The sequence below is a fragment of the Idiotropiscis lumnitzeri genome, chromosome 8 (assembly GCF_059441095.1).
Source record: "Idiotropiscis lumnitzeri isolate Australia: NSW breed Sydney's pygmy pipehorse chromosome 8, RoL_Ilum_1.0, whole genome shotgun sequence".
NCBI lineage: Eukaryota > Metazoa > Chordata > Actinopteri > Syngnathiformes > Syngnathidae > Idiotropiscis > Idiotropiscis lumnitzeri.
In genome coordinates, this window is record NC_142398.1 from 1292623 (window position 1) to 1320423 (window position 27801).

The 27801-nt window shown below is 43.6% G+C and overlaps 1 protein-coding gene across 15 annotated transcripts in view; it reads right to left on the minus strand.

Annotated features, from left to right (window-relative positions):
• galnt7 (UDP-N-acetyl-alpha-D-galactosamine: polypeptide N-acetylgalactosaminyltransferase 7) overlaps nt 1–27801 on the minus strand; it is a 252559-nt gene that overhangs the window by 212346 nt on the left and 12412 nt on the right. For 5 of the 15 annotated variants that reach the window (XM_088301667.1, XM_088301675.1, XM_088301677.1 and 2 more), the window contains exon 1: nt 15275–15547. The exons of 3 other annotated variants lie outside the window; for them this stretch is intronic. In XM_088301667.1, coding sequence (XP_088157793.1) covers nt 15275–15393 — 119 coding nt within the window. In that variant the 5' untranslated portion in view covers nt 15394–15547. Of the gene's footprint in view, nt 1–15274; nt 15550–27801 lie in introns of those variants that run through there. 7 more of the 15 variants (XM_088301672.1, XM_088301679.1, XM_088301678.1 and 4 more) reach the window with 5 other exon arrangements.

A 27801-nucleotide genomic window follows, 5' to 3' on the forward strand; every position in this document is an offset into this window, starting at 1 on the left:
TGCATTCCCATTTCACATGTTTCACCCCAAAAATCCCCATTCATGTTCAATTAGACATTCAACATTTCACATTCACATGCTTTCAGTTTCCATTCACATTTACGTTATTCCACTTAGAAATTCAAATGTTTGAGCTCATTCAACTGCCCTTGGACTGGCAACCACCAAGGACTATTTTAACCTCTGATTCACCTTGAAGCCCCCCAATGAGGCAGCCATCTTGGACTGGGACATTAGCCCCCCCCCCCAACCATCTTGGAGAAGGATGCCAATCAACAGTAAGTGAACCTGAAGTGACATCATATCTGAAGTGAACCAGGAGTGACACAAAACCGGAACTAGGCGGGGGGTGACGTCATGAAACCTGAAGTGAACTGGAAGTGGTGTAATTCAACCGGAAGTGAACCAGAAGTGACGTAATTCGACCGGAAGTGGACTGGAAGTGATGCACTTCGACCGGAAGTGAACCGGAAGTGATGTAAAGCGCCCGGGAGTGAACCGGAAGTGACATAAATCAACCAGACGTGAACCGGAAGTAAAACGACCGGGAGTGAGCCGGAAGTGATGTAAATCGACCGGAAGTGAACCGGAAGTGACGAAATTTGACAGGAAGTGAACCAGAAGCGACGGAATTCGACAGGAAGTGAACCTGAAGTGATGTAAATCGACCGGAAGTGAACCGGAAGTAACGGAATTCAAACGGATTCACTTGATTCACTCTATTTGAGTGTCAGAAATTCATCCATTCGTCCATTCCAAATGGATCTTTACAATTGACGTGTACATGGTTTCAGTTAGAAATTTAAAACATTTATTTTAGTCATTTCACATTACTTTTTCCTCTCTCACATTCTTCACTTTATTTACTGTATTCCCGTTTCAAAGATATCCTTCCCCATTCATTCCAGGCTTTCCCAGTTCTATTATTATGTAAAGGCTGATTCTATACTAGTACTTGTACATGCTTGTGTGGTTCAGAGGTTAAGCACTCGTTTCCCAACCTGAAGGCTGTCCGTTTAAGCCCCGACCGTGGAACATTTTCTTTTCTTTTTATTTCATTGACACAATGTGTCCATGCTTTCACATTATTCACCATTTTACATTGTAATATGATCTCAATCAATTTAATCATATTCATTTCCATTTAGTGTCATTCAACATCATTCACTATCATTCAACGTCCTTCCACCTTCAATCATTCACTATCATTCCACATTCTCATTCAATTCATTTCTCTATGATTCAGAATCATTCAATATCATTCCACATCCTTCCACCCAGATGGCTTCAACTCGTCAGCCTTCACACGAGATTTCTCCAGAAATTTCATTCTATAGTTAAAATTAAAGACCATCTGAGTTGCTCCCATTACTGTTCGTGTTGGGACATCACACTATGTTGCCAGGTTGGCGTGAATAAAACAACAACTCTTTTTTTTTTCTTTTTTGCTTTTCTTCCTAAAATGGTCAGCTGTTAAAATGCAGATTTCAAATATGAGAGTGGTTGGTATAGGGGAGGGCGGGGAAGACTTTCAAAACATAGGAAACTTCGCAGCTCAGATGTTAAAAGAGGTTTTAAACTTTGAAAATGCACCAGAGGTAGACCAAGCTCAGAGAGCCCTGCAGAGACAACCTGGAGACAATGAGCCCCCTCAAGACCTTATTGGGAGGATATATTGCTGTCACGCTTTTGAAGACATAATAAGGAAGGTATGGAAATATGGCCTGTTTTGTTTTCAGTCCTGAAATTAGACGTGATGTTAATTGTAAGTGTCAAAGTATTTTGTTAGTGGGGTTTTGTATTAAACATGACTCGGATTAGAACCACCATTTAATATAAGGGCCCAAGCAGTGACCGCTGCAAGGTCCTTATTGTTTTTGTGTTTGACTTGCTGTTTCGATGTCATACAGGCATTATCAATCCCGAGAATATGAAAACTGTTTTTTTTTTGTTTTAAAAACCACAAGTTCGTTGACTAATGCCACCACAATCTACAGTAGACGCTACAATATGTTAGCGTACCACAAATGGACATTGAGGCCGTGTTCCATGAGACGCATACAGTGGCCTGTGCATGCTAACCTAACTATAGTTAGCTTTAAGGCATGACAGTCTTCGTCGTAATTTAAATCGAAATTGGGCATCATCCACTACGTGCTTCCTATTTAAGGTACTTGATTATCACTGCAGAGCTGCTATGAAACTGAAGTTTACAACGTATTAAGTAATTATGCGTATTAAAGGATTTTATACATTTGACTATAAAGGAATTTATACGATTGACTACAAGTTACATGTATTCAGTTTAATGCAATAAAGATATTTCCTGACTGTGCTTTAATTCAATGTACAATAAAAGGTCAGGGCAGGCTGTGTGAAATGCATAGGTGGCAGATGTTTTGTACAGGACGAGCAGCACTTCTGAGAACTGGGTGTGCTGACGCAGAACGTTCCAGACATCAAGGCGCTGTTGTGTGAGATTGGTAAAATGGTCGACCACAAAAGCAGAATAACAGAAGCAGAATAACAGATCCAGTGGCTCATTGGCAGTTGAGCACCAACAACTGCCGTGGCGTGCCCATGGGAAGATCCGACACGCCATCCCGCGGGGAGAAGACAGCCAATAAGAGAAAGCTAAAGTTAGCTGCAGATGACACATAGTCAATAGGAGAGTAGTAGGATGTCTTTGCTTTGTTTGTTGAAATGTATAAATGATCCTGGGCAACTCGGATGGGGCGTCGTCTTCTGTTGGATACAGAGACGCGCAGAACTGTGCTGAGAGGTACCAAGCCCCAGGCTTTGTACTAGATCTGCTGTTAGGAATAAATCCGCTCCCGTGTGGAATTGCCGGCTTCCTGGTCATTTCGCTCTCAAAACGAGCGCGCATAATTGTTGGATGAATGTAGGTTGTGTTTGGTTAATGGAGTCAGATAACTAATTCGAACATTTAGTTAAAATTCCAACAGTATGCAGCTTATTTACATCACAGACATTAGAGGTTACTTTAGTTAACATGGCGCTGCAAATCGATTCTTTTGTTTTTTATATCGATGCATATTTTGAGCAGTTTATATCGATATTAAATAAATTTTTGATGAATCCTTACATCCCTACCGCCGCTTGCCCGAAGATAGCTGGGATAGGGTCCAGCACACCCCTCGACCCTTGCGAGGAGAAGTGGTACAGGTAATGGATGGATGTCTGCATCAACCAATTGTATTGAAGTAGTATTGAATTGGTATTTGCTTGTTGTCTCTGGGCATTTTTACAGCTTAACCGCCACTGTTCATCAGAGATATGTTCACTCAAATGTATTCCCCATAACTCAAGTTTAGTATTTGCATTTTCATCTGTTCCAGGGACAAACCATCTATAAATTGTTAAAATTATTCCCTTCCCGAAGAAATTCTTCATCATTAAGACCTCCAGAGATTAAAATTTTGGCAATTCAAAAGAATTCTTTAGCATTTTTTAGATAAAGCTTCTAATTTTGTTGGTTTTAAAAAAGTGTTTTCTTGGAACTCGTAATCTCTTCAAATGACATTAATTTTCCCCCTGCAAACAAGTCATCCAGTTTACTTTATCCCTTTTCTGTCCATAACTTAAATCATTTCCTTTAAATCTTTCCTGGTTTAAATAGTGCAGTATCTCAGATATATATATATATATATATATACTATATTGTGATCAACATTCCTCTAATTTCATAAACTCTTTCACCATGTTCCATATGGCTATCATATTAGAAATAATAAGATGTTTGGTTTCTGCAATTAATTGTTTAAATTCAGAAGAATAAATATAAAATGTAGTGGTAAATCAACAGCACTTGCCTCCATTCCCGCCCACGAAGGATTATTATTTGTATCAAAATAAAACATCGTAGTTCCAAACTGTGCTGCCAGATAATACCAGTAAAAGTTATAGAAGGGTCCGGCTGCAGTCGGGGCGTTGACACAGGAACGCCCAGTTGTTTAGTCGACCAATGAGAAGGATCCAGTTAGAAATGGGGTGTTCCCAAACACGACACAGTGTCCCGCAGTGGGCCTTGGTGATATCGACCTGTATATTATAGCGTTACATTTATGCCACAATTACATAAGCGTAATGTAATATCGCGTACGAAAACATCTTTTGTGTGTACAAAAATCATTGTATTTTCGCCGAGCGGCACGAGGGGGCGCTGGAGCGGTTAGACAGCCGGCGTGCACCGAAGAAGAGCGTGGGCGAAGAGGAGAGTGGACGAAGAAGAGCACGTTCCCCCGGGCACGATCCGGGGCGACGTTCGCGCGGTTCGGACCGTACGAGAGCTCCGGAGGAGGCCGGCCGGCGTGCGCGACAGTTACGCCGAATAGGAGCACCTTCCCCGGGCACGGGCGGTGTCAAGCGGCCCCTAAGTTTAACCGAATGGAAGCTCCGGAGGAGGAGGGCATGCTCGCGTCACAGTAAGCCGAAGAGGAGCACCTTCCCCGGGCACGGGCGGGGCGAAATGAAACCGAGTTCAACCGAACGGAGACACGCTTCGGGGGAGGAGGGCGGGCGTGTGTCACAGTTAAGCCGAATAGGAGCACCTTCCCCGGGCACGGGCGGGGCGAAATGAAACCGAGTTCAACCGAACGGAGACACGCTTCGGGGGAGGAGGGCGGGCGTGTGTCACAGTTAAGCCGAATAGGAGCACCTTCCCCGGGCACGGGCGGGGCGAAATGAAACCGAGTTCAACCGAACGGAGACACGCTTCGGGGGAGGAGGGCGGGCGTGTGTCACAGTTAAGCCGTATAGGAGCACCTTCCCCGGGCACGGGCGGGGCGAAATGAAACAGAGTTCAACCGAACGGAGACACGCTTCGGGGGAGCAGGTCCGGCGTGCGTGACAATTAAGCCGGAGAGGAGCACATCTTCCGCCCGGGCACGAGCGCAGCGCGAGGCTGTCAGTTATGAATGAATAAATGAATAAATAAATAAATGAAGAATGCCACCTTTCATTTCACAGGGCACACCGGACGGCGTACCAGCAGGGAAAAGTTGAAGTAATTAAATAAATACAAAAAGAAGTAATTGAATAAATACAAAAATAATGGCTGGGGAATAAAAAAATAATTTTTTCAGTTTTCGCAGGTGGTCTCGGTCCCCATTAACAGAGATGTTTATTGTGCAAACCTCCCAAAGGGCAACAGAGTGAAAATTCCCCCCAAAATAGTGAAAAATCGTAATTTACAAAAAATAATAGAAAAATAATATAAATATTTATAAAAACACTGATCCGGACCGCGGCGGCACGGTGGCCGACTGGTTAGCACGATGGCCTCACAGTGAGAGAAGGCACCGGGCGTGGGTTCGGCCATCCTGTGTGGAGTTTGCATGTTCTCCCCGTGCTTGTGTGGGTTTCCTCCGGGTACTCCGGTTTCCTCCCACATTCCAAAAACATGCATTGTAGGCCGATTGAACACTCTAAATTGCCCCTAGGTATGAGTGTGAGCGCGGATGGTTGTTCGTCTTTGTGTGCCCTGCAATTGGCTGGCAACAGTTCAGGGTGTCCCCAGCCTACTGCCCGAAGATAGCTGGGATAGGCTCCAGCACCCCACGCGACTCTAGTGAGGAGAAGCGGTATAGATGATGGATGGATGGATGATCCGGACCGCGCGATGGTTCGGACCGGACCCATGACCGCTATACGATTAATTTTTTTCAGGGCGCATTCGCAAACGTTAGCGCTGCAATTCTAATTAATACGGAAAAGGCGTCACTGATTTGAGCCAATCAAATCTTTTGTTTACGATCTACTGCCAATTGCGCAGCAGACCGGAAGAGAGTGCTGCTGACAGTATGCCTTGCTAAAAAGTTAGCAAGGTCGATGCGTGTTGTTTTAAATGAATGGACGGAGAAATTTAGTTTCGTTCTGGCTGCAGCCGATTCAAAACCAGTGTGCATCATATGCTCCGAAATCGTCGCAACATTGCGAAGCGCCACTACGAAACAAAGCACCGCCCTTTTTTGCAAAGTTATCCGCTGAAGTTTGAGGTGAGCGCACGCAAAAACATCGAACTTCGAGTGCAGTATAACTGATTTTTAAATTTTCGTCTACAGCCCAGCGGCATGCAAACGAATGTTAACTAAAAGTATCATGGATTTTGGGGAAGCATAAAAAAAGATTCAGTGATGGGGAAGTTGTGAAGGAGTGCTTAAATACGGTTGCACAAACATTATTTAAAGGAAAACACAAAGGCCAGATGTGTGAAATAATCTACCAAATCCCAATGGCCGTGACTCCGTTCCAACCCAGATTTAAGTCACTGGCAGGGCAGTCACAAACTCATTTTTGTCATTAAGAGATGTTAAAAAAATATTCAAAAGAAAAGGTGGTGTCAAAGCTCATTTAAATTTTTTTTTTCATGAGGACAGCCATTTTTATTGATTGTGTACTGAACATGTTGGCCTGTTTCACTTGGATAATTAGGCTTTCCGTTTTTCTTTAGGCTGATAACTCTTTGATTTGAGAAAAAAAAGGTAAAAGATGTTAACTCAATGCTTAGCACTTGATATATTTCTGCAGGAGATATTTCACAGTTTTTTTTCTGGAAGTGGCAAACTTAAGTTCCTGGAGCCTCATTTTCTTGAATGTGAAATACACGCCTTATATTTGTTTGACTGGCAAAGGTGTTTAATGTGAACATTGCTAAATATTTAGAATATAAGTGCGCTCTGTTGAAAATGACTAAATATTGAAACCAAAAATGTAAACATAGGCTAGACATTAAGGGAAGTTGGACTTTGGTTCGGACCTTTTAATTGGAAGAAATTTTAGTCGTGGACATCTGTGACTTTTAATTGAATACCTCTGTGCTATATATACATATATATATACACAACATAGATGTGGCGGCTTTGAGTGAGACACGACTAGCTGATGAAGGCCAAATCTCAGAAATAGGGGCTGGATACACTTTTTTCTGGAAGGGGAAATCTGCAGAGGAACCTCGCATTCATGGAGTCGGATTTGCCATCCGCAACTCTCTGGTGCAAATGCATAATCTGCTCCCCGTGCATGTTAATGACAGAATAACATCAGTCCGCATCCCTCTCCAGCATGGACATGTCACCATCATCAGTGTCTATGCCCCCACTCTGGACTCGGACCTTCATGTGAAGGAATCCTTCTACGCATCTCTCCGGACCACCCTCTCCGCTGTGACCCTGCATGACAAGCTGCTTCTCTTGGGAGATTTCAATGCAAGAGTGGGCAAGGACCATAAGCTCTGGCATGGCGTTATTGGGAGACAAGGTATCGGCAACTGCAACTCCAATGGTCTGCTACTCCTTGGTTTATGCGTGGAATTTCACCTGTGTATAACCAATACCATCTTCCGACTCCGCAACAGAGATAAGACCTCATGGATGCACCCACGCTCACGCCAGTGGCACCTGATCGACTATGTCATAACCCGTAAGAAAGATCTAGGCATGGTCCTGATCACTAAGGCCCTCAGAGGGGCTGACGATTGTTGGACTGACCATCGTCCCATCTTCTCCTCCCTGCGTATCCGCCTGAAGCCAAAACCCAGACTGCATGCAAATCCTCTCCGAAAGAAGTTTCATGTCTCTGCGCTCAAAGATCCGGACACCTCGGCTCAATTCTCCTCTTCCCTGTCTCAACGTCTCCTGGTCACAAACCATAATCCCTCAGATCCAGAGGCATCCTGGTGTGCCATCAAGAATGCCGTATTTTCAACTGCTCATGAAACCATAGGCTTTGTGAAACGACGCCATCAGGACTGGTTCGATGAAAACAACGCTGAAATTTGTGACCTCATTGACCAGAAACGGAGAGCTCGGCTGGCATGGGATAGCCAACCAACATCCAAAAGGAAGGAATTGGCTTTTTGTAAAATGAAGGCTTTAGCCCAACAGTCCATCAGGAAGCTGCAAAATAAATGGTGGACCGAGAAAGCCAAAGAGATCCAAGGCTATGCCGACAGCCACGATACAAGGAATTTTTTCCAAGCTGTCCGTACTATCTACGGACCAGTGCACACCCCCACTCATCCTATAAGGTCTGCTGATGGGGTATTCCTAAAGGAGGAAGTTGAAATTCTTGCGCGGTGGAAAGAGCACTTTGAAGACCTACTGAACCGGCCCGCCCAAGCTTCTGAAGACTTCCTCCGCGATATTCCTCAGTATCCAATCAAATCATGCATGAGTGTCCCACCCACTCTCGAGGATACACGAGAAGCGATCAAACAGATGAAGCCCAATAAAGCTTCTGGTCCTGATAGCATCCCAGCTGAGCTCATACAGCATGGTGGGGGGTGTCTTCTGAGACGAATCCACCTCCTGTTCCTGTCGATGTGGGAATCTGGGTATATCCCCCAAGACCTACGGGATGCAACCATCGTGACCATCTTCAAGAAAGGCGACCGCTCTACCTGTGGAAATTACCGTGGCATCTCCCTGCTCTCCACCACTGGGAAGATTTTTGCCAGGCTCCTCCACAAACGCCTTCTTGTCCTGAGTGAGTCTGTTCTCCCAGAGTCCCAGTACGGTTTTCGACCAGGCCGTGGAACCACTGAGATGACTTTCTGCGCTCGCCAGCTGCTCGAAAAAGCCAGGGAACAACAGCAAACCACGTCAATGATTTTCTTTGACCTGCATAAGGCCTTTGACTCCGTCCCTCGTACTACCTTTTGGAGACTGCTTGAGAAGTTTGGCTGCCCCCATAACTTTGTCCAACTCATGCGGGGCCTACATGATGGAATGATGGGCTCTGTCAGACATGGTGGTTCTCTTTCATCATCATTTCCCATTGCCACCGGGGTCAAGCAGGGATGTGTGCTCGCACCGACCCTTTTCTCTCTCTACCTGACAGCTATTTTGCTACGTGTCAAAACGTCTAACCCTCACCTTGGAGTGCGTATTAGATACCGGATGGATGGTGGTCTTTTTAACCTGCGACGTCTGAAAGCACGGTCGAAGACATCGGAAGTGTGTGTCTCAGAACTCCAGTACGCTGACGACTGTTGCGTCCCAGCCTCTTCTCCTGCTGACCTACAGGAGTCTACTAACGCCTTTGTGGAAGCATATGAGAGTGCAGGCCTGGAAGTCAATGTTGGAAAAACAAAAGTCCTAGCGCAATTCCATCCTGCCCACCCTCTCCATCCTTTAGACATATCCATCCACGGCGATACAGTCGAAGAGGTCCCCAGATTTTGCTATCTCGGGTCTATGGTCAATAACACCAATGACCCAAGCGAAGATATAAACAACAGGATTCGCCTTGCCCATCAAGCCTTTGGTAAGCTCTATAACCGTGTGTTCTCACAACATGGTTTGTCAGCACAGACCAAGATTAATGTCTACAGAGCTGTTGTGATTCCAACCCTCACCTACGGGTCGGAGAGCTGGACTCTCTATCGGAAAAACATCAGGACCTTGGAGAGATTTCATCAGCAAAAGCTGCGGGCAATCCTGGGAATTGACTGGAAAGCATGTATCACCAACAACGACGTACTAACCCGTGCCGGCCTCTCAAGCGTAGAAGCGATCATCTCAAAGAACCAGCTGCGCTTCTTTGGGCATTTATGTCGCAGGAAAGACTCCTCCCTACCCAAACAGATGTTATTTTGTGCACTGGCTCATGGCTCTAGACTGGTAGGGGGCCCAAAGAGACGGCTGAAAGACCAGTTCAAACAGCTGCTCCTAAAGAGAAAGATTCCCGTGGACAACTGGGAGGCTCTGGCCGCAGACCGCGCAGAGTGGAGAGACACAATAGCCAATGGTGTCATAAAGTTTGAAGAAGGCCGGGCACGAGCAGCTGAAGGAAAAAGACGACAGAAACACCAACGTCTCTTGTTACCCCGTCCACCTCCGACAATTCCGTGTCCAGACTGTCCCCGACTTTTCCACTCACACCTTGGACTCTATAGTCACCAGCAGGCACACAGACGGAGATATCAAAAAGGAAAGTGAACGAACAGATGAGGGGGACTGATCCTCGTTCTACGAGGCTGCCATGATGATGATGATATATATATATATATATATATATATATATATATATATATATATATATATATATATATATATATATATATTATATATAAAAACGATGCGGTCTGTTTGGTCTTCCTCAATGTCGTGTCGTGTCTGTTGTCTGGCGCGTCTCGTGACTGGTGAGTGTTAAATTGAACGTGCATGATCGTGTGTGCGTCAATGTATGCTTCAATCCGCAATAAACGACCAAGTGTGCACACTCGGTCGCTCTATTAAAATGGCTACCGACGTGGAATTGACGTGGTGTACGGTGCGTGTGTATGAATTAAACAGGATAGAAATGGCGGTTGCTGGCAGAGGAGCTAAACTGCTTCTTTGCTCGCGCCACACCACCGTACTCCATCCCCCTCACTCACTTAAGAGAAACACAATGTGAGGCGTGCACTCCGGGCAGTAAACTCCAGGAAAGCCACTGGACCCGATGGAATATCAGGCAAAGTCCTCAGACCATGTGGCCACCAGCTATGCCATGTTTTTTGCAGGATCTTCAACCGTTCCCTGGTTCAAGCAGTCATCCCCTCCTGCTTGAAAACTTCCACCATTATTCCTGTCCCCAAAATGTCACCCACAATCCACCTGAATAACTACCGTCCTGTTGCTCTCACACCAGTCATAATGAAGTGCTTTGAGAAACTTGTTCTCCAGCACATCAGAGACTGCCTTAATCCCACAATGGACCCCTAGCAGTTTCCATATCGAGCTAACAGATCCACTGAGGACACCATTGACACTGCTCTGCATGTTGTGTTGGGCCACCTGGAACATCAGCAGAGCTATGCCAGGATGCTCTTTGTGGATGACTGCTCGGCATTCAATACGATTATCACAGACATCCTCACCACCAAACAGAACATTCTCGGCCTCCTCGCCCTCTAATCCACCTGGATTAAAGACTGTCTGACCAACAGACCCCAGACTGTGATGCTCGGCCCCAACACATCCTCCACCCGAACGCAGGCCACCGGTTCCCTTAAGGATGCATGCTGAGCCCTCTTCTGTACGCTCTCTCCACCTATGACTGCAGCCCGGCCCACGGAAACAACACCATCGTCAAATTTCCTGACGATACAACAGTAGTCGTTCTGATCTCAAAAGGTGATGAGACAGCTTACAGGGAGGAGATCCAGAGACTAACGGCTTGGTGTGAGGACAATAAACTACAGCTCAACACTGCAAAAACGAAGGAGATCGTCATCGACTTCAGGAGAAACAAAACTGTGCCACCCCTCTACATCAAAGGCATGTGTGAGTGGAGAGGGTCCACACATTCAAGTTCCTGGGAGTGCAGATCTCCGATGACCTCTCCTGGACACACGAGACCACAGCAGTGATAAAGAAGGTCCACCAGCGTCTGCACTTCCTGAGGGTCCTAAGGAAATTCAACCTGGACAAGAAGCTTCGGCTGGCCTTCTACCACTCGTCCATCGAGAGACTGCTGACCTACTGTGTCTCCACTTGGTACTGAGGCAGACAGAATGAGGCTCCAGAGGACAGTCAAAACAGTGCAGAGGATTACGGCTGTCCTATCCCCTTCCTGTTGGACATCTACACCATCCGGTGCCTCAGCAGAGCTCTCAATATCATGAAAGACAATACTCACCCGAGCTCACACCTGTTCGAACTGTTGCTCTCTGGCAGGCGCAACAGGTGCATCAAAACAAAGACTAACTGACTGAAAAACAGTTTCTTATCGAGAGATTTCTATGCTGAACTCTCACACACACCTACCCTTACCTTGCAGAACAGCGACATAATGTGTTTTTGTTTTTCCAATTTCGTATTTATTTTCTATTGAATTATTTAGTCTTTAATTAGGGCGACTGGTTAGCACGATGGCCTCACAGTGAGAGACAGTATCGGTCGTGGGTCCAAGCCCGGCTCCGGCCATCCTGTGTGGAGTTTGCATGTTCTCCCCGTGCCTGCGTGGGTTTCCTCCGGGTACTCCGGTTTCCTCCCACATTCCAAAAACATGCATGGTAGGTCGATTGAACACTCTAAATTCCCCCGAGGTATGAGTGTGAGTGCGGATGGTTGTTCGTCTCTGTGTGCCCTGCAATTGGTTGGCAACTAATTCAGGGTGTCCCCCGCCTACTGCCCGAAGATAGCTGGGATAGGCTCCAGCACCCCCTGCGACCCTAGTGAGGAGAGGCGGTATTGAAAATGGATGGATGGATAATCTATTTTATATTTATAATTAAATTATTGTTGTATTGCACTGGAGCAGGATGCTCTTTAATCTTGTTGCACAATGAGTACAATGACAATAAAGCCATGCTGTACTGTCCTTATTGACGGAGCCGCACCGTCACACGGTCGAAAAGATTAAATATTTTCTCCAGTTGTGTTGTTGTCCAAGTGTTGAGATTGCACAACCTACATTTGAAGTCCATTGGGTTAAATGTGAAGTAAAGGGGGGCAAAAGTATGACCCCTGGAAATGTGTACAAATGGGCCAAAATTGTACGTTCAACTACTCATACCTCATTTCCTGTACATGTTGGAATGGGTACCAAAGGATTTTTGTACGTCTGACTTGCCTTCCAATGCCGGTCATACTTACCGGGTAAGGCTATGATGAAACCCAATGATTCACTCTAGGGCAGTGTTTCTCAAAATAGTGGGGCGCGCTCCCGCTGGGGGAGGGCCGAGGTGCGATGCTGAGGGGGGCGCAAGCTAACCTGGTGAAAATGCTTTTTTTCCGTCGTAGTACGGCTGAAGGATGTATGGTTTTGGGACAGTGATTGCAATCTCAGACAATGCGATTTTGAGATTGTCAAAGCTCCGGTTTGTGGCCCTAGTTCATGCAGTAGGTCACGCAGTACTGATTTAAAAAAAAAAAAAAAAAAACCCTGTCTTGCGTCTTAGCAGTATGAGCTTCATTTGTACTATGTCTAAGTCCGTGCACAGCAGCAGCAACGAGCTGCGTGATGACAAATAAACAACCCCACTATCAAGTAGTGTTCTAAACGAGGAGGCGAACAAGTAGGCACTGTGCTAATCGCTAAAATGAATTACAGAGTAATAAGTGCTTCGATGTACGCTCCATTTTTAACAGAAGTCTGACAGCAGCTATGAACAGAAATGTTATATTGCAAACATTTCATATCGAAACATAAACTAAGACGACGGCTACGATAGCAATTTAGCAGACGTTCTCAGACCGGAACACGGAAACGGATGATGTCATCACGACGAAGAGGTTCGATGTCAAACGTATAGTAAATATTTATCATCTCATCAATATTTGCACCACACAGTACTGAGTTTCGAGAGCTACACAATAATAGTTCTCAAAATTAGTTTTCAATTTAGCTTTGCTGAGGGACATTTTGTTGACATTTTATATATTTATCAAACATCTATATACAAAGAACATCTCCATTCGTACAAAATGTAAAAAAAAATTGGGGTTTAAAATTGCATTTTCAAAAACAGAAATACAAAAATATACTTGACAAAAAGTAATTTTTAAAAACTTGAGAAAAATCTTCCCCCCTCACAAAACTCCTCAAGTGTCCTTGCATTTTTACAGCTGTTGAGAAATGCGCTACATAAATAATTGTGCGCAGCGAGTATTAACTCCACGGTGTGGGTCTGTTTTGCAATGAAAATGCTATTATTTATAGTTGCGGCGAAGAGAGGGTGGTGAGGGGGCCGAATTGTTTTCTTCTTGGGAGGGGGGGTGTGACAAAATATTTGAGAAGCACTGCTCTAGGGGGTGCTTCAGAACCATTTTTTACTACTCGTGTCTCACGACTAGAAAATATTAAATTGTTCACCAGGCCTGATGTGTGTGCAAAGTGTGGTGAGTTTTCGTTCACGTTTAGGTCCTCAAGGATGCGAGTCACTACGGATAGGAATAATAATAATAAATAGAGCTGCAAGCAACTATAACGGGACCTCGCATCCCTGGCAACGTTGCAATACTGGCTCATTCACATTGCAATTTTTTTTAAATTAAGTACATCTGGTAAAAAAAACAATTTTGATAAAAAACCATCCATAAAAAATGCCTAAAAATGTAAAAGGAAATAAAAAAAGAATTAAAAAACTTGCTTTTGAGTTTCCTAGAGTTTTTTTTAGATCCAGGGCTATAACATGCGCCTCAAGCTTTTGCGAGAGCTTGTTGACACTTACAACCAGGGCTGCTTCACCCAAAAAAAAAAAATTGTAATGGCGTAATTGGGCCATTTTTTTTTAAATCACTCAATAACCTAATGAAATATCAATGCTGCTATCAGGCCTGAAGTTGTTGCAATAGGTTTTTTTTTTTATGGGGGGGGGACTGGGGGGGCGCAACCTGTATGGAGAAAACGATCAACAACTTCTGAGATAGCGTCCCAGAGTTCGCCGATCGCAGGAGCTACGCACACCTGCAATTCCCTCAAGGATAGTGTTGTTTAACGCCTGGTCGTTGACGAACAAAACGCTTATTCTGAGGGAGCTATTTCGTCACAATGACTTGGATTCCCTCTGACTGACGGAGACCTAGACCAGCACCGGTGAAGGCAGTGCGATGCTGGAACTATTACCGCCTGTATGTTCGTACTTGGACGCTCCGAGAACGTCATGTCCTGATGGAGGAAGGGTAACTATTTTTAAAAACGATTTTGAACGTAGTGTATATTGGCCACATCAATCACCAACTTCGAGAGCACGCTCTTTGAAGTTGGCAGGGCTGCTCCTGTGCTCTGCGCTGTCATCTACAGACCTCCCAAATACAACAAGGAGTTTCTGGATGACTTTTCAAATCTTGATAAAATTCTGAAATACTAAAATATGATCACATCCTGCTGATGGGGTATTTTAATAGACATGTGTGCTGCCCAGAAAATGGACTGGCAGAGGATGATTTGAGACTCATAGACTCATATCTTTCAATTTGGTCCAATGCATGTCTGGCCCCACTCATATACTGGGGCATACGTTAGACCTTGTCCTAACTTTTGGTTTATCAATCTCAAATTTGAAAGCGTTGGATATTATAATTTCTGATTACATGACCATGGTCTTTGATGTGTTTTCCGTTGCTACTGTAAAACTAGCAGTGAAATGGAGCCGCCAGATTTTGAACCCCCTCACTGCTCGTCGGTTCTCTCTCTCTTTGATCAGATCTGTGTTTCCATGGTACAGAGGAGAAATAATATGCTGCAATGATAAATACTGCAAATCTTAAAATATGCAATGATATAAACTACTGCAATGAAAAAAAATAGACATAGTTGACTTTACCTGATGTCAAGATGCTCTACCTGATCCATTTTTGCTTTCTTCATTGCACATGTGTGTGTAGAGAAATCGCCGCTCAACTGGCTTCCTTGGGACCTGCGTGACGTTATCCTAATTTGCATGTTGTGCAGATTTGTCCTCTCACAACGTGATTCGTATACTCAGCTGCCAATTCATGTGTAGTGAAGATTTGTAGTCGTAGAAACGAGAGTTGTATTCGCAAAACATTTCGCCCTCACAATTTTGATTCATACTAACAAAAAAAAAAATTAAAACCCTCACAACTCTGATTCGTCCTCACGGGGAAATAATTCCGGATACAAATCTTACGATTACCGATAAGGATTGTTTAATTACGCATTTGCCTTTTTGACAGCGATCTTACTCCATAGGGCTCTAGGAGCGTCAAGCTTAAGGCTTTACTTATTACAAACCTACATTGTTAGTCAAAAAACTAGCTCTTTGTGGATTAATTAAGTTTCTGTTTCCTGAAGTTTCGTTATGAGTCTGCTTCGAGCTTTAATAAAAGAGGAGACGGCAGGACGAGAGGCCAGAGGGTGCGCGGAGCTGAACTGAGCGAGTCGCCTGTCTGCTCTGGCCTCTCTCCCTGTCGCGACCGGTAAAAAGGAACAACCATGCCTGGTTCCTTGTGGCTTTCAGCCACCTTTAGCTCTCCCAAACGGCGTCAGGGCATTTAAACCTGACATTTATCTGGTGCCGAAACCCGGGAATCACATCTGGACGCCGTGACAACGCAGGACCTTTGGACGCCACAGAATCTGACGTCAGCGCTTCCCCGTTGAGGAAGCGGGTCTCCGAACTCCTGCTTCGGCCGGCCGCCCAGAGACCAGACTGATCCAGAGGCAATCAGGTGTTGTGTTTCAAATTATTTTGTCCCACCATGTTAAAATGTTAAACGACTAAAAACAATTGGAAGGGGAAGTGAAAGTTAGTGAGTGAGACCAAGCGCGCGTGGGGCTGGGCCCCAGCCGTTGACCGGTACGGTGTGATAGACTGGATGGTGCTAGTCCAAGGAGTTATATAAACGGAATTAGGCTCGTTTAGAAACAGGGTTTCTCTGTGCGGATAGCACGGCAGTGTGAATTAAGGGTTCTGCGGTCCGTCTAAAACCGGATTGTGCTAGTCCAAGGAGTTATATGAATGGAATTAGGCCATAACTAATTGAGAAACTGGGTTTCTCGTGAAACTGGGTATCCCCTGCGGATAGCACGGTAGTGTAAATTAAGGGTTCTACAGGCCGTCTAAAATCGGATTGCGTTAGTCAGACGTCTGTTGGAAAAACTTCACAACAACATAACGTGGGCACAGATGAAACTTAAACCCAGCAAATCCAGGAGCATATCCATCGTCAAAGGAAAACTCGCGAACAGAGATTCTACATCAAAGAAGCACCCATTCCGTTGGTGTCAGAAAAGCCAGTCAAAAGCTTGGGCGGATGGTATGATGCAAGCCTCAAAGACTCGGAACAGAGCGATCAACTGAGGGAGGCAACCATCAAAGGACTTGTCACCATAGACAAGACATCCCTCCCAGGCAAGTTGAAGTTGTGGTGTTTGCAGTTTGGATTGCTCCCAAGGTTGATGTGGCCTCTAACAGTCTACGAAGTCCCCATCACTGAAGTCGAGAAACTGGAGAGGTCAGTCAGCTTCTACATCAAAAAGTGGCTTGGACTCCCACGGTGCCTGAGCAACATCGGATTATATGGACATGGTGCGCTGGAGCTACCGGTCTCTGGCCTCACCGAACAATACAAATGCACCAAAGTGAGGCTAGACATGACCCTGTCAGAATCCCAAGACATAGCCATACGAATGTCTGCTCCAAAACTGGCAACAGGGAGGAAGTGGACCCCTTCTGAGGCTGTGCAGCAGGCTAAATCCGCTCTCAGGCGTCGAGACATAGTAGGGCAGGTTCAGCAGGGGAGAGGCGGGTTTGGACTTGGGACAAGTAGACCAGCTTGGCACAAAGCAACACCCAATCAGAGAAGAAGACTGGTGGTTGATGAGGTCCGCCAGCAGGAGGAAGCAGACCGATGCGCAAAGGCAGTCACACAGGCCAAACAGGGTCAGTGGACCACCTGGGAGAAGGCACAATCAGGTCCAACGGCAACTGGCGATCATACTGGAGAAAAGGAGAACTACCAACAATGCCCTCCCTCCCCTGGACTCCCAAGCACAATCGCCTTTGTGAAAGCAGGACAACTTCCAGGGAGACCATCTTTCAGAGTGGAAACAACCCTCCTGGACACAGCCCGAGACTGGAAAATGAAAGTTGACCTGGATCAGAAACTCATCTTTCCACCGGAGATCATTACAACTAATCTCAGGCCAGACCTGATCTTGTGGTCAACCTCACAGAAACTCCTGTACATCGTGGAACTAACAGTCCCATGGGAGTCTGCAGTGGATGAAGCCTATAATCGCAAAAGCCTGAAATACATGGACAACGCAGCAGAGGCTGAGCAGCGTGGCTGGTGTACACAGGTGCTCCCTGTGGAGGTCGGGTGTAGAGGATTTGTAGCCACATCAACAACAAGGCTCCTGAGAAGCATGGGGATCCGAGGCCAGGCCCAACGACAAGCTGTGAAATTGCTGTCGGAGGCTGCGGAGAGAGGCAGCAATTGGCTCTGGATGAAGAGGAAGGACCCCACTTGGGCTGTTAGATGTCAAATGTGAGGAAAAGTGGAGGCGGAAGACCCTCAAAGAACCACAGGAGACTTCAAAGACCTAGTAAAGGACTCTTCTCCCTTCCCAAGTTTGACAACAGGCAGGAGGAGCAGAGGCAGAGGGGGGCACACCTGAGGCGCACAGGTGTCGCTGTTGAACCCATCCTGAGGTGTTGTGGGTTTATCAACGAAACACCGATGAAGGAGGGCACCCACCTGATGACCCCAGTGAAGCCTCTGGTCCTCATGCAGGTCAAAATTGAGTTGCTTCTTCTTCCCCACTCTAAACACCAGGAAAGTGCTGATTTTTTGGGATTATAACAACAAGTCCTATAGCTAAACGAAGGAGTTACAAATGGAATTAGGTCGTAACTCATTTAGAAACAGGGTTTCTTGGTACGGATAATGCGGTAGTGTAAAAGAACGTCCTGTGGTACGTCTAAACCGGATTGTGTTATTTAGGGAGTTATCAAAGAAATCAGGTCGTAACTCGTTTAAACCGATAACACAGTGTAAATTAAACGTTTCTCAGTACGTCGAAAACCTTGAGGAAGTCTACTCACAATTTCACATTAAATCTAGGAAATAATAAAATAATTAGGCGTTAGTTTTGGTGGTTTTTGTTATTTTTATTTGCATTGTGAATTTCTTTGGTAAACAAACTGCTCGTTTGACTGAGAAGTGCGCTGCACAGCTGTGATTGTGTGAGCAGTGTGTGAGAGAGAGAGAGAGAAAAAAAAGAAAAGGTTAGTGGTTGAGTGTGAGTGTGAAAGATTGTGGGTGTGTGAGTAAAAATAACGGACTTTAGACAACAACGGAAAATGGGTCGAAACGTGGCCAAAGAGTTGAAAGCAAATTCAAACGTGAGGTTTATGAATGGGTATGACCCGGATTGTTGCCAATTTCTGGAGAAGTGGTTGAAGAAATATGACTCTAAGCCACGCCTGAAGGATCCGGCGAATTTCGAAGCAGTGAGTAGAGCATTGGGGGAAAAAAGAAAGCTGAAGATAAGAAAGGGGAAAAACACAACATCAGTGGACGTGCAATGTACATTTAAATTTTGTGTGTGAATGTTTACGCAAACTGTATGTAAAGTGAGTGAATGGTGGGGATTACAAATACTACTTGGTATTTTATCCCATGTTATACAGTAGGGTTATAAACAGCAGACTGGTGTGGATGCAGAGGCAAGAATTCTCCACCTGAAAAGGTTGAAGTGAGAATTACAACAACAGGAAATTTGAGTTGCTGTCCTACTAATAAGAAACCAGTTTTTAGAACACCCTAGGTGTTGACAAACTGGACCAAATTTTCTAAAGCGGAGATATTAGGTAGTAAAATAAAACCCAGAAATATGTTGCAGTGTAAGGATTGGACGCATGTGAAAAAACAGGATCTTAATAAAATAAAATAAAGATTTGGGTTAAATGGAAAATTAAATAAATTTAATATAAATTCGGAGGTTAGTTAAAAACTCACAAAGGTACTATACAGTACCGCCAGAATTAATAATCATAGACAAGACAAAGAAAAACTCTAAAAAGATAGAGAAATCTAAAACACAGACACATTGGTGTGTTGCTTTGCACTTGTGGCAGAGGGTGCACTGGCCCTACAGGGCTGCGCACATAAAATTAGGAGAGATAGTAGTTGAATTGAAGGACTTATTATTGGTCAAAGATAAAGATAGATTGTGTTGCTGTTATTAATAACCTGTTTTTATTGTTTGTAGCTGTTCAGTGTTGAGAACTGTGTGTCGTTTTGTGGGCCCGTGTATACATTTGTGCGTCTGTCTGTGTGGCTAAATGTCAGGAAGAGTGATAAAAGTGGTTTGAATTGTGCGAAAAGGATTGATGAAGTAGAGATAAAATGGAATCAATGATTAGTATAACCAACAAAAGGCAATTTATGAGTGATGAGATTTTACGGAGGAAAATAATTTTAAAATTTACAAAAGAAATCAATAAAAGGGAAGATTTGAGGAAAGACATTTATTCCAATTTGAAAATAAAATAAAATAATTTTTACGATGGGACAGGCTCAAAGAAAAGAGATGGAAAATTTGCCTTATGTGCGTTTTATGAAAAGATTGAACCCAGACACCTAGGCTGATTTAGAAAGATGAGTGAAGATAAGGAAAGACTCTGTGAAGATGTCCCAAGTAGGGGGAGGAAGTTGAGAGAGTTTGGTGATTGAAGGAGTGACTTGAACAAATGAATGAAGATAAGAATTAGATTCTGCTTTCAGGGGGAGTTGAAGAAATAAATATATTTTATGTTTCATATTTCAGTTAATGATGTTTGTATTAAGGTAGACCAAAAATGGAATGAAATGCAGAGATAGAAATGACACAGGAAAAAAGATGGTAATTTGGCTAGAAGGGCTATCATTTTCATTAAAGCAGAGGAGAAATTAGAGACTACAAATAACATTGATGTGTACTTGTTCACTTTGAGATAGAACTGGTTGAAGTAATCAGGTTGGTTTCGACTGCCTGTTCGATGGGGTTTTGAAACAATTCCGCGGGTCCACTTCAGCTGATTAGCCAAAGTTTATGTGCTCACCCTGGATGAGGAAGATGCCATTTGTCATCTCCCATCCGGGTTGTGGAGTACGGGACCTGCTGATGTTGGACTCGTGAAAAACACTCCACAAGTAAGTATAAAGGGGAAAACTAAATATCGACCGATAATACGACAATACCCATTGAAAAAAGACGCTGAAATAGGCATTCAACCCGTTATTGATGAGCTAAAAAAGGCAGGAATTTTAAGATGATGCCCAGATTCACCCTGCAATACGCCTTTATTTCCAGTCCGAAAGGCACAAACAGACAGGTGGAGGTAAATCCAGGATTTGCATGAAGTGAACAAAGCAGTGCAATGCCGCGCGCCAAAAGTTCCAAATCTTCACACAATTTTAAACTTGTTACAACCAGGAACCAAGTGGTTCTCAGTTGTGGATCTCAGTAAAGTCTTTTGGAGCATTGAGGTCCACCCTGACAGCCAACACGGGTTCACCTTTACATTCAAATGTGAAATATTAACATTCACGGGGTTATCTCAAGGATTTAGTGACTCCCAAACAATTTTCGCAGAAGCAATCACACTGTGTTTGGCCTCCTTTAATGCTCCGCATAAAAGTTAAATTGTGGTATATGTGGATGATATTCTAGTTCAGGGTTCAAAGTTAACTTTAAAAACTGCTTGCCCATAGGGCAAGTGCCACTAAAATTTGCCTTGCCCGAGTGGCCAAATTACTTGCCCAACTTGGGCAAGTGACAATTTTTTTTCTCTTGCCCGAAGATGAAATTACCTTGCCCCGAGTGACTTTTTGTATGACAAAGTGTCTAATTACAAATTGCATGAATTTTTTGTTCAGACAGTTCCTGCCTAGAAAGAATTAAAAATGCGTTACAATCATAAGGGTTGCTTATATAAAAATGTATCATGCATTAACACATTAATTAGGTGTCTGCTGACCCAGGATTATGTTATTCCTTCATGAGTTCTATGTTGCAGACGTTGCAGGCATTAAGAAACAGTCAATGAAGCATATGTCCGTAAGGAGCTGGCAGCTGGCAGGTAGAACTGATCCTGTGAAAGCTAGACTAAGAATAAAATCTTTATGGTTGTAAAATGTGTGCCACAAATGTAAATAAACATAATCTGATAAGCATAAATTAATCTTGTTTTCATCATCAACCATGAAACCCTACTCACAACAGCATGTATCAGCCTGTGCAGTTTTTGAAAATGTTAATTGTAGTTTTAATAATTAACAAATCTGCATGTTAAATTGGGAAAATTATATTACAGCAATCCAGATTATCCATTTTAAATCCAGGAGAGCCTATTAATTGAGTAATCACATGAGTAAATTATGAGTGTGGGAAATTTGTGTATTCCATTAAGACCAGTGCCTGTGGTGCTGCCTCCATAAGTTTCATAGCATAAACAGAACACAGTCACTGACACTATGTCAGGTCACATCATGGAGCTAATGAATTAACAGCCAATAATCAAATATTACTCCCTTCCTTACTCACAACTGAATTGTCTACTTAAAAATATTCGAGCTATTTTAGTCATGTCAGAGGAATCCGAAATGTTCGGATTTGAACGAACTCGTCGCCACTTGTAAACATGCGCAGAAGGTAAGAAAACTTCCGGCTGTCAATTTTCGGCCGAAATATCGTAGGTTTTTGTTGTGTTTTTCAAACTTCAAATGAGGATGCAACTACAGCGAGTTCCAATACTGACGTTCACTTTAACTCGACATTCACTGAACTAACTGATCCCCGTAGCCCCCGCCCATTGCCCCTGATAAGGCCAATGGACCATACCACAACATAAGGGGGTGTCTGGGTTAAACCATCACCATACAGTGACTACAAACAGATCACACCACAGTTTTTGTCGAAATTAAAGATATTTAGCTGCTTTAAAAAATGCTTGCCCGGTCGGGTTAAGTTGCCCATAATTTTACCTTGCCCGTGGCCAAATTTCACTTGCCCGGGCAATCGGGAAGCGGTTAACCGCGAACCCTGCAGTTGCCTCAGACACATATGACCAGTGCAAAACAGACACATTGGCTCTGCTCCTATACTTGTATGAAACAGGAAACAAAGTTTCGAAAGATAAGATATGGCTGTGGAAAAAAAGAAGTCACATATTTAGGCCTCATTTTGACTCAAAAAGGGCGCATTGTCAGTGATAAGCAAAAAGAAAAAAAACGTTGCCAGAGCCTTAAAACCAATAACAGATAAGTAAATGATGTTTTTTATCTAAGTGTGTAATTATTGTCGGGCATGAATTGCAAATTATACAGAAATCACACGACCATTGCTGGACATCATTTATGACAAGCCAATGACAAATAATTGTTTGAACACTTGCGGCTGACAAAGCTTTTGAACATGTCACGCATGAAATCATTGCTTACAATGTATTAGCACGACCAACTTGATATTTAACTGCTAAATTGAGTCACGGGAACCCATGTCTCAACAGGGGGGATGATTGATATCCATAGTACAGGACATTTGCTGTACCACTAGGACAACAAAAATGACGGCGAAAGATGTAGGAGGTTAAACGGATGAAGGCACTTAGGTGCAAATTAGCTCTCTCGCATGCAACGTCATATTTAACAATCGATAGAAGATGATTCAAATGTTGACGCTGTAAAAACACAAGCTTTGTTTGGTTTAGTGCTTGAAGCAAACATTTTTGGACATTAATTTTGGTCTGCAAATTTGAATGACTGATGAGGATTTATGGCAGACCAAAATAACTGGTTTTATCCAAAAAATAAATTAATGGACGACTTCTTTTGGAAATTTGAGCAATCGATGAAGGATGTTTTGAAATGTGCTGAGCAGACTGAAGGATGCACTAAACAAATACCACCTGTGGATTGTAGATCTGCATCAACAAAATACACCTGCAGGAGTAAAAGTAAAGAATCCAACAGTGGAAGATCACTTATGTAATCATCTTTAATCAAAAAAAGGCCGGAACTAGCATGTTTAAAGTAAAGGCTGCAGCTTTACCACAAAGGAAGTAGAGGCTGCAATCAAGGCAAAGAAGAAAATACATGCAATCCTAACTGCACTCTCTGAGTCTGATGCTAAAATGGATGTCTTGAGAAGATATGAAAATACCCAAGAGGATGGCGTCAACATTACTGATGAGACGATACAATTAAAACAGAGAAATTCAATTACCATCATAGCCCACCATAGTCACAATGCGTATTAACCTCAATGCTCCTACTTCGACTACATTTCCACATAAGACATAATGTAGAGACTAACAGGGACACGTGCTTGATGGCCTTTGCCAAGCAATCTCTCAGCAAGCCAGTGTCATAGAATTCCTAGCAAGGAGTCAGAAAACATCACTACTTTAAGAGTTGCATCTATTAGGAACTTCTGACATGATATATCAAACCAAAACAAATGTTGAAGGCGTTTTATGGTGATGATTTCATGATAGCAGAAGAATATTTAAAGGAGGCCATCGGCAAGTTTGGTATTTTCTGCATCGACTTTATGGTTACATAAAGGACACCCATACAAACATGAAATATTCTATAAAACAGAAAACAAATTCACAACTAGGGCTGGGCGATATGACCTAAAATCAATATCGCGATAAATTGGGCAATTTTACCTCGATAATGATAAATGCACGATAAATTCCCCCTGAAGACCAAAATCAAAATAAATGCAGGAAATGCATATTAACTGCTTTTTTTATTGACCAACTGGTACACATTACTTTCAATGAAAAGTACAAAAATCATTTGAGTAAACATTTCAAATAGCTTGCTTTGCATGACTTGAACAATGTCACAAAGAAAAGGAGAAAAAGGGTACCTCTCACAAAATCTTTTTCTGCAAATATATTGTGCCGAGACACTGTAATGCCATCTGCAAAGGCCTAGATTTGTGTAAAGGTATCTTGTAAACAATATAAATAATGCCATGTGCAAAGGAGCTAGTCGCCTGTAAACAAAATGCTAAATAAAATGAAAAAAATGTCAATGGAATGCCAATGCCAAAAAAACAAGTGTGCTTCATCAGGAAAATGAGTACTGCAGTGCGCAGTCGCCACTTGTCGTCTATGTACTGCACATTCAGGCTCAAACAGGGATCCATGTTGCGACTCGACCACAAGTCGGATGTGAATGCAAAATGCTTGACATGTCACCGCTCCCGTCCCGATGTTGTCCATATCGGGAAGTGCTGTTAATATTAATTTAATATAAAATATTTTCGTACCTCTTGTCGGCTACGTTCATGAGGCTTAAATCCTGTGCACTCCACTGTAACTAGAGGAGCTCTATCTTTAGCTATGTGCTAGGCTGTCGCATTCACCTCTGAGGCGTTCTCTCGTATGGTGTCGCCTCCGTTATGGGCTGTTGTCACTTGTCCAACCTTGCTTCTCACTTTGAACTTTTAGCACAAGCTCCAAGTCAACAGCATGGTTGTGTTGTGGGTGGTGGAAAAGAAAAGGTTGGGCGCGCTGTTTCAAATGCTTACGACGTACTTTGGAGTTCATGTTCTTTAGTACAAGCATCGTCTTTATGGAACCCAAAACATTTCCAAACGACAGATGTCTAATTTCTTTTCGGGACAAGCGCGACAGGAACAATTTCAACTAACGTTACTGCGTCTGCAGCCGTGTCAGCCGCTTCAGGATTTGAATCGCCAGCTACGAACGCGTCTTGTGTTTACATTCTTCTACAGCGCATGAGTCACGTGACTACATGTGCTGTAGCCGTCTTAAAGAGGCATGAACATCGCCGCAGACAGAAAATACTTTTCTTTTTCTTTTTTTTTTTTTTTAGACACCGAATTTACCGACATGGGCAAAATGATTTTCGTCATTGTAATACATTTCGGTCACGGTAAATTTTCGGTTTATCGCCCAGCCCTAATCACAACACACAGAAGCACTGAAACCAAAGAAAGTCTTCACAACAGTCATTGTGCCCACCGAGATGGAAAACAACAAAACAAAACAAGAGTACAACCTGTTTCAATGGACGCTAGTGACAAACCATGTGCTTATTGTCATGGAGAGCGACACAGTCCCATAATTTGAAACTAATTTAGGAGAAAGCCACACAAGGATATGATTGAATTCTTGAGGTGCAAGGGTCTGAGCTTTGCATGTTTGAAGCATGGTCACATAAGCAGTAGCTGCAAACAGAAGCCTCAATGTCAAGAATGCTTTACATTGCATCCTACAGCACGACACATTGCCCTTACGATTTAAGAGAAGAAACTGCGAAAGACAATTGTGAACAGCAGTCCCTCTTAAGTGCCCTCAACAAGCAACTGAAGCCTGTGATGTCACTGGGGCCAGTGATGAAGACTGCGTCCTTTCAATAATTCCAGTATGTGTCAAGGCACAAAAAGGAACCAAGACGGTGACGATATACGCTTTCGTGGATCCAGGGAGCTCAGCATGGTGTCTCATTCTGCTCTGCTCAAGGATGGCCCCGACAATGTTTGCCTTCCAGTTAAGAAGATTGGATAAAGCAAAAAGAGAAATTGTGAAATACTGTCACAAAGTTTCAAAGATTTAGAAACCCACTTTACAAGTTAAATATAGTCCTGCAAGTTGGTGTTATGAGGGTTGGTGGAAAGTTGAGTCACACAGCCATGCCTGAAACAGCAAAACAGCAAGCCATCTTGCCCAAGGATTCACATATCACAAAGCTTGTGCTGAGATACCGTCATGAGATTACCTCTCATGCTGCAAGGAACCACATGATGGCCAATCTGCGTCAAAGGTTTTGGATACCTGGAGCTGCTGGAGTCATCAGAAAGTTTCTGTCCAAATGCGTCACCTGTAACAGATTACTTGGAACTACCGGGAAGCAATTTATGGCAGATCTCTCAAACTGCAGGGTGCTACCGGATGATCCGACTTTCATGAGAATTGACGATTATTTTGGTCTATTCCAAGTAAGAAGGGGAAGAGGACAAGTAAAGAGATTTTTACATGTCTCGCTTTACGAGCCACACAGCTGGAAGTTCACTTGACACAGATGCTTGTCTCAACGCAATTGACTTCTTGCCAGAAGAGGACAAGTCAGAGAGACGTATTCTGATAACGGAACCAACTTTAGATCAGCTGACAGCGAAATGAGGAAATCAGTCGAAGAATGGAACGCTAAGAAAATCAAGAAACACTTGCTACAAAGAGGTATTCAGTGGCACTTCAATCCTCCAGCAGAATCCCACCACGGAGGATGCTGGGAGCGATTTATTCGATCGGTGAGAAAAATCCTGAATGTCACTACAAAGGAAAAAATTTTGTCCACATACCTTGCCTTGTGAGGCTGAAGCAGTTATAAACAGCAGGCGTATCACAAAGACAGCGTCAGAAAAAAAATGACCAATACGCCAATCGCCGATGGAAACAAGTGCAGTATCTTCTGGAAACGCTGGTGTAAGGAATACCTCATGCAGCTTTAAGAACGTCAACGTTGGTCTTCGCTTAAAAAAACTTTAAAAAACTTCTGTGTTGGAGTCATCGTGCGGATCGTGGCAGACACCCAGGAATTCTTCGCCACTTGGACGAATTGTGGAGACTTGTCCTGGTTGAGACGGTCTTGTTCGCCAAGTTAAATAAAAAGGAAGTCCATGCTTTCTTTATTCATATTAAGACGCCTCATTCTTGTTTTGTCATTTTTGGGACAGATTTAGAACTTTCTGACTAATTGTCAGAAAATGCAACAAAACCAAGAGGAACGTGTGGAATGCCTTTTTTACCGACAAGGAAATGGACAAGGAAAGGAGCTTGGAGCGTCAAGCTTAAGGCTCATTGCGAACCTGCAGGACTATCATCAAATATGGAAAAATTGGAAGAGAAGATGGGATGATTTGAGTCACGTTATAGCTGTTTTATTGCCATGGTGAATAATCAGACTTTGCGGCAATGTAAGTCGCAAAATTGGGCCTAGGGCGTGCTTGTTGAGCCGTGGACCAAGATGGCAGCTTAATGTGGTTGCACCCCCAATTTTACGAGAAATTCATCCAAAGTTCAGGTTATTTATACTTTGATATAGTTTTGCACTATGTTTAAACAAATGACAATCAAAGATTGTGAGGGCAGCGCAAAACCCCGTGACTCCCAGAGCCTCAGAACATCTACGACTACGACAGTCGCCGGAGATGCGAACATTGAGGTAGACCCAACACTGCCTGCTTTGGCCACAGTGCTCAGCGAGTTGCAGTCACTTCAGGCGACTATCAACTTGATGAGTACAAAAATGGACATTATGATTTATTATATTGAATGACTCCTTTGGCGCGGTGCAAAAG